The following is an 8,507-nucleotide window of genomic DNA, read 5'->3' as shown; positions in this document are numbered from 1 at the left end:
AGATCTCCGATCTGATCTCAGTGCTGAACAACTCCCCTATATATACCCACACTGTCTATAAATAGACCACTACATCAGCATACATAATGAGTCTGGAACTTACTACAAATTTCTAGAATGTTCCATTACCTTCTATTGCCTCCTACAGTGTTCTGTTACCTATTCAACCAGTTTCTAAAAATTCCACCCAGACACAGTACGGTTCTAGTACATTCTCAGTCATACGGAAGTGGTAAACAAGTCGTATGCGACAACCAGGTTTATCTGTTTGAGCGGAAATACGGAAATCAGTGATATTTGGGCCAGTAAAAGTTTATTTAACTCTTGGTATAAAAATAAATGAGACGATAATGATTGGATGCACATCAACCAAAGAATAGTGATGTCAAGATAAGTCCACTGATAACAAATGTCACAGAAAGGATTTATAGTGGACAACACTACATCCTTAACGGCATCCCGAAACAAACATGACAGAAATTACTATGTGGTTTATGCTACATTTTTATTCAAGTTAATGTCTCATAAAACTACTTGACCAGTAGAAGAGATAATAATAATAATTAAGAGATTGGTAGTTTAACATTGCTGGTATACTGGCCAGCGTAGTTTCCATAGGGCTCATATTCACATGCGATGTGAACCTTGTTGTTGCTATCCAGGGCATAGTCGCATCCCAGTTTAGTACTTTCAGCCCACACCACTTGTGTGAAATGACCTGAAAGAGGCAGAAACCGCATATTATCATTATACACTGTACTAGCATGAAATAAATTCGATATTTCATAAGATGCCCCTTCACATGCCAAAGTGTACTTATTCTCAGAAATATTATGTATACTATAAACACATGGGTTCACATAATCTAATAGTGGGTGTGGGAGCAGACAATCGACTTAAAGCTGCATTCACATTTGAAAGCATCGTATTTCTCACAAAACAAATATTTTTCCACAACATTGAACTTTGTCGTGTAGAAATATATCAGGGAACATATATGCAAAGTGGAAATGCATCGTTGTGTTTATTTTGGTCCCAACCCAGAGATTGAGATCTGGGTTTTAGCTAATGTACAGCCATGATTTATGATGAGTGAGAATACTTATTTCCTTCATAATAAAATGCACGAGAGGCACGGATTGAATGACCCGGATTATGTTGTGTTTCAGAATCATGCACGCTCATGCATGCTCCACTTACCAATAACTCCAGTACTGCTATCAGGGTCATTGTAATTGTAGTCTGCAATCTCATCATACCACATTTTAGTGATGCCGAATCCTGAAAATAAATTGAGTAGTTCATCACTGTTATGTTTATAATGTATCAATAATATAATTCATATAAATTAGTTATTCAGTTATTCCAGATGAACTGTTAAATGAAACAATATTGACTATTAGCTTATTTAATATTTCATGCAATATAATCAAATTAATATATTCAATTTAATTATAGTACCTGTTGCTTCTGAGATAGAGCTTGATATCATAGCTAAGTTTTCACCGGAATATGTATGCGTTAATGTACCGGCGGCGGCGCTGTTTGCAGCGGCTATGGTGGCATCAGAGACTGCATTTTGCCAAGTCGTCATAGCAGCGACACCGTGAAGACATCTGAAGTAGTTGTGCGCTTCTAGCATCTGGGCTTGCAAGACGTCAAGACCACCGGTTCCCACTTTTGGCTGATTTGGTACTTGACACTGACCAACCGCGTTTCCGTAATCTACTGAATAATCTATGGACGAATAACAGATAATAAAATGTATCATAATATAGTTTACGTGAAATGTTATTATCTAGTGTAACAATAAGAACTGAACAATTGTAAGCATAAATAAATGTTGATCATCCAAATTATACTTCCTCTGTCAGTAGTGAAATTTGATATACTTAATTATTTATCTACGTATGAGGATATATACTTTAATTCTTAAAATATATATTTCTAAAAGAATTGAAAGTAACTGTAATGAAACGATTTATGTTACCGATTAGTGGCACATAACATGACTCATTAGTGCATTCTAGTAGTACATCACAATATATTGTCACACTCGAAAATGATAATGATTCATTGAGTGTTTGTTTAATACATACCACATGTGTACTCGTCGCTGTCATCACTACATTGAAATATTCCATCACATATCTGACCATCTGAGATGCAAAGGACAATACCGGCTGTTCCCATTGTTGCGCAGCTGTAGGGATAGTTGCTTGGGCACATGGCGTTCAGAACTGGCACTTCACTGGCTAAAAAAAGAATGTTTTATATATCTTTACTCTGAGTCGATGGAGATCCAGTAGAGCTTTTGTTCACTTAACATTATTTGAAAGCTCATGCTGTATTGTATCATGTATTGCTTACATTGTCAACTGTTGACACTGTGTATTGTTAACTATATACAATGTGTATTGTGTATTCAGCCCCCCCCCCCCTCATAGCCAGCAGTTAGTAAACACCCCTTGAAATATCTTCCTTGTACACATCAGTGTTATGTTTTTGTATGGGAATTATATTCATGAATGAAGTGGAAAAACAGAATGCATAGGAAAAACTGTAAAATGTATAATCTGCTAGCCGTGTTCGGAAATGTTTTGATTTCTTCTGTCAACCATTTTTAGTACGTGTTTTTCCAAAAAACATTATTGTCTACTATCCGAAATGCACAAATACCACAGCAAAGTGAAGTACAAAGTACAACACCTTCTTGAACTTTTTTCAAATGTATTAATATGATGTTTATAGTTATGTTGGCTTTTGAGATATCTTGTCTCTTATGTTTTATCCTTTGTCTGTTCAACCTGTGTTATTTATGTTTGAACAATCTAAAGTGACAAATCAGTGGATATTCCCTTTTTGCTGTTTTCTCGTGCTCGTGATCAGCAGAGTATAACAATACTAATACAAGAAATTAAATTTGTAATGAATATTGTTAGTGAATTTGACTAATAGCAAAATCTTTTCTTTTCACGGATTACGACAGTGCCGCAATTGAATATGCTGAAAATGTACGTATTTAAAAAAATGCACAGACTTTTGAAACCCTTGAGTTTGTTCAACAGTCGAAAATGATATACGGCGTTATTGAATAATATTCGCTTCTTTCTGTGGTCGCTTGCTTTCTTACTTACTAACACGACCGCCTATTTTTACATTGATTATTTTTACGTGTCCGATGTAATGTGGGTATCTGACCTTACTATGAAATAGCAACGTCAAGACTAGAGGGTGATAAGTATCTGCTGTGGATGGTTACGTGAATTGGATTCCTCGGTTCAGCAGTAAGTCTTACTTATCGTGTTTTAGATGGATGACCGACACGGTATACCAACAGGAAGGAAGAAACTCTTACACTACTACTATAAGCATCATTTCTATTTTATTGTATTAATTTTCGATGACTCGTCCTAAAAAAGAATTACATTGTCTCCAGGTCATTTTATTCGGACCCACCGGCGGTAGATGGTTCAATCTCACCAACGTCGATGTGTGTACTCTGACATGCGAGTACTCATCACATATTTGGCAGATATAAATATTAGAAGTTATGGCAATATACACTGTGTTATGCTAATCCACACTAGGTGCTAGCTAGGCTCGCTTTCCCGAAACGAGTCTGAACCAACAGTATTCTTATGCGAATTAGGTAAGGGTAACTATTTGAAGACGATGAAAAGGCGTTTTGCCTTATTCACGACAAATACACACAGGAAAAACAACGATGCATTGTATCGTGATTGATTTACTTATTTATATAGCTTTTTGAATACGCACGGTGGCCGTGAATATGTAGATGTACAGATATAGGTCACACAACTTGTGTCAATACGAATACGCAGTACAAATTTATTGCATTTTTTGTGAGGTTGGATATCACACTCTCACAAAACGACTCATTTTGCAGTAATAAGACCCGCTATGCGTTGAACTTACGAGAAAGCAAAAACATGATGACGTACGAATACAAGTTGTAATAGGTTCGTCATTAATCATTCGACAGGTCACTTTTAGTGGTTAAAAAGTGGTCAGTTTCATCAAATTCATGTGAACTTCTCAAATATTTTCAAATGAATAGTAGTTCTAAAACTATAATATAGATATAGAAGTTGTAATTCTCACACAAGACTCAATTTAACTACTTCTTCAAAGTGGGATAGAGAATTGTCACTGGAACAGTTTGTAATTAAACAAACCAGGGTTTAGTCCAGCCTGGATTTTAACCATCAGGATTTGCAAAATTTTAGTTTTGTCTTGTAATTCATTTTGATAATCAAATTCACCTAAATTTCTCTTTAAATTAAATATCTATGAATATATCCTTTTGTTTATAGATATGCTAATTTTGTTGTGTAAGTTTGAAAGGTAAGCTGTTATAAGGGTTAAAGTGGCTGGACAACAGGAAGTGCTTGTCCACAGCCAAGCTTCATATGATGACATCTATTTAAACAATGTGTTATCAGTATGGCATAAATTTTTGAATTCAGTCTGATCTACAGGTAAGTTTAAAATAGTTTCTCATTTAATTAATCAGTTATAATTCGACACTTGGTCAGTTGGCATCAAAAGTTATCAATATATACCAATATTCTCTATTTCAATTGAATGTATGTTTCGACAATGCCAAATTGTATTGCTTTGCTGTACAACTATTTGAGTTATTTCTATGATTGAAATAATTGTATAATAATAATTTAAATTTAAAACGCTGCTTACTTTGGCACCCTTCTTCGTCCTCGCCGTCCGGGCACTCATTGCGTCCGTTGCATACTTGACACATGCCATCACCGATGCTACCACTACAGTAGAGACACATCATTTGATTGTTGCAGGCATAGGGATAATCCGAGCCGAAATAACTACTACACAAATCACTTGCTAACGACGAAGCATCGCGTCGATTTCTCGCCATGGCATTGCCATCAACGATATCTGCACGCTGTGAAAAACAGAAAACACAACATATCCATGGCGTTAAAGGGGCAGAGGATATCTATATTTGGTATTCGACTCTTCTTTTAAACACGGCCATGGAACTGCTATAGAAAAATGAGGTGAACACAGGAAACATGATGGGAAAAAATACGCATGCGTACACCAGCAATAAGCTGACTTTTCATATTGAGAATTTTTCGTCAAATTAAAATTTTAATATAATTGTTTATAGATAAATCGAGACGGGGGATAGCCATGATGTAGAAATTAGAGGTTTTATGTGATGGTATTTGTCAATTCCAGAATTGTTTCTCCATAGCTTGGAAGGGAAGATCAGCATCCCTTCTTAGTAGAGTTGAGTTAGTAAATTTCATGCCCGGTAACTAAATACAATTTATTTGCGTAGAATCATCATTCACTTTGGAGTAAATGTCTTTGTTGAAGTTCAACTTAAGGTAGCGAGAAAGATTTGATGACGTTTTTGAAAACAACATTCTCTGTCTGTTGTCAAATTGGGCAGTCGTTGTTTATATATTTCTCACGGGACAACAAAAATGACGAACAAATTCGCCGTACTCACTTAACCAACACGTAACGTAATAGAAATGGTCATTTCAAACATTTGACCCTATCTGATGAAAGCAAGAGTATGTTCACAATCCTAACATCAATCGTTGATAGATGTGATATGACAGCGTCATCATTTTTTTTCAAGCAAGGAATAACATGCTTTATATTTAAACTGTTTAAAAATAATATCTGAATAAACAAGCATTTCATTGAATTTTAACGAATACCAGATCGACTGACATATTCCTCCTAAAATTCCAAAACATATTTTGTTTTATGGCCAGACAAACTATTTTTTGTAAACCGTTTAAAATACGATCAGTCTGAATATTCTCGCTGAAATGTGCGTTTTAGTTTCAAATTGCATTTGAGGATTTCGCTACTATTGCTTGCAGATTTACTGTTAGGATACGTGATAAAACTAGTCCATAGTTTAGTTAAAATGTTGCAAATATGTTTATAAAACCGTAAGTAAATTGACTGAATATTTATGTGTATAATGGCAGCCAATAAAATAAAACCGAAACGCCGGTTCTGAAAACGGCGTTCCTTTATGCAAATAAATAGAACGCGCCAAGATGTTTTTGCTGATGAGACAGATGGAAATGCATACTTGTGGTAAATAGTATCAACATTTGTGACCGTGTAATATCGTTTTATGAAACTCATTCAGTAATTTTCCTACGTTTTTCGCCAAATATGTTAGTAAATAATTCGGAAAATGTGATTTACCTTCAGAGTTAAAGCAGCGTTGACAATCCCAAATACAGTTACAGCGATGACAATTATCAACTTCATAATTTCGATGAACACCAACAGGTCTATGGCTTTTACTTGACACCTTGTCCTTATTTTATGCATATTTGGTGGACTACGCCACTAATACAAGGGCAACATTCTTATTTGTAAAGCTGCACTTTTCGCACTTCGTATTATATTGTAATTGTCATAGTAATATCATAACATACATATTCTACTACTTAGATACGATCACTCAATATCGAGCAGTCTAAGAACTCCGTATACTGTTCGTATTATTTTCCATCATGCACAAATCCCTTAAGTTTAATAGAATGATCTAACAGTTTGTCAGTTTTTGCCGGTACTACCTGTAACGATAAGTAAATTGTTATTTTAAACTTAATATAATCGTGGTGTTGTTTCATAAATTAAAAAATAATACGCATATAATATTGACAATTTCACGTTATAATGAGTTTCGATCTCATAAATAGAACAAACATTGTTCAGGCTATTGATAACTAAAATACACGCACCTACATACACGTACACTTTTGTTTATGGAGCTATAATTTACATTTTTGCACTTTATCAAATCAACACAATAGTTATTTTGATATTTTCCCAATTACAAAAGCTAGCAAAGCATAGATCTCGTAAAAAGCTTTGGGGTATGCTGTTCGCTTGACAAAAGTATTTGATCAACACACTAACGTTATATAGATTGAAGTATTCTGCTTGAAGTGAAAGAACGCAGTTTTCGGTTAGCATCAATCTTTTGAAATATATCCCTTTTCGATCTTAAATTTACCATAGTTAGCCGAGCTGAGCACTCCAAACTAATTCTAATCCGGGAGCACTATCATGTACAGACTGCATAAGACAATACTACATTTTCGTTGACAGTGTCTGCATTGTAGTATTATTATCATACCACCAATTTGAATGGGCTGTGACATACGTACTTCAAAGAAGATAAGTATAGTATTGTTTCGACAAGAAGATAATTACATTCAGTAGCTAAACTGCCTACATTTCTTTTGTTTTTGTTAATTATAGGTAAAGTTAATAACGAACGTAATAAATGCATGATTGTCTGTAAATGCATATCAACAATATATAACAGTGTCCGTTCCCGACGACTAGTTTCTATGACATGAGGTGTCTCAAGTTTATCACTAACGTTGTCGATAGAGCAGGACATCGTGACATCGTGCCTTACTCTTTGCCCATGGAGAGTGTACCGCTATCTGATTTGTTTTAACCTTGGAAATACAAACCATATTATAACCAAGATATGTCGTCAAGATAACGTAGCATTAGCAATGGTGAACAAGATGATTCACGTATTGTTGTTATTTTGTCATGTCATATGTGGAGAGAGTCGACAAGCGTAGGCCACACTTTATATCACATTCCGTCAATTATGTTTATGCACACATATATACGATTCCACTGTCATGATTTGTTAGTCCCCGTTTCAGGCGCAGCCTGAAAGGCGGATTATTAATTCTTATCTCCAGTTTCCATCTGTGATGAAACTTGGCAGGTTGATGAACAAATCTCTGCCAAATATGCACGTAATTTTTTTTTCTTTTTCATGATTTTCATTCAATACTACCCCTCTCAACACAACTGAGAGAACAACTGAGCATGCTCAGAATAAATAATTAGCTTAGATTGTAATTCTTGAGTTTTAAGTGATTTCATGACCTGTTCATGACCTTGATCTAAGTCAGTGACAGATGGGTCGTACTATTACCAATCTCAGTGGAAAATGTTGAGGTGTGTCAGGGCTACATTTTGATGGGAATTATAGTGGTGATACTGAAACAAACCCAGGTCCTGGTAATATACAAAGACCTGAATTAACAAAGAGGTCAAGTTGTTATTAAAGATACATCAAGCTCTACTCAGATTTATGAATGCCGTTTCTTGAGCATGTAAGACACATAGTTTGATTGCACTTGTGTACTCTGAGATTTTGGACCCAGGTGAATGAAAGTTTCCAGTTATCCGATTAAGGAAAATCAATTTATGATGAGTTGTACCCACATAGAGTATATATTAATTCAACTGTTTGCAAATGTATTATTTTAACATAAGTATTTTATAATTAAATAACGGGGACTGTGACATTCATGTCTTGTTTTTTTTTTTTTTTTTTTTTTTTTTTTGAAATTATCATTCAACATAGACGCTTTAAAATTAAACGTAACATAGAGACAAATCAATTCGAATATTCTGTCGTCACCTTT

At 34.9% G+C, this 8,507-nt stretch overlaps 1 protein-coding gene across 1 annotated transcript; it reads right to left on the bottom strand.

Annotated features, from left to right (window-relative positions):
- Positions 1 to 488: 488 nt before the first annotated feature.
- On the bottom strand, positions 489 to 6,316 carry LOC100375586 (uncharacterized). The gene is made up of 6 exons (XM_078011718.1): positions 6,241 to 6,316; positions 4,720 to 4,942; positions 2,100 to 2,255; positions 1,462 to 1,737; positions 1,201 to 1,281; positions 489 to 718 (listed from the first exon to the last, which is right to left on the bottom strand). Exons 1-6 carry the CDS (start codon positions 6,304 to 6,306, stop codon positions 564 to 566), a joined length of 957 nt encoding a protein of 318 aa, XP_077867844.1. The 5' UTR covers positions 6,307 to 6,316; the 3' UTR covers positions 489 to 563.
- Between the last annotated feature and the right edge of the window lie 2,191 nt (positions 6,317 to 8,507).

The sequence above is a fragment of the Saccoglossus kowalevskii genome, chromosome 5 (genome assembly GCF_978046115.1).
Source record: "Saccoglossus kowalevskii chromosome 5, keSacKowa6.1, whole genome shotgun sequence".
Classification (NCBI taxonomy): Eukaryota; Metazoa; Hemichordata; class Enteropneusta; family Harrimaniidae; genus Saccoglossus; species Saccoglossus kowalevskii.
Note: the sequence above shows the minus strand (reverse complement) of the source record. Positions and strands in the feature narration are given on the sequence as shown.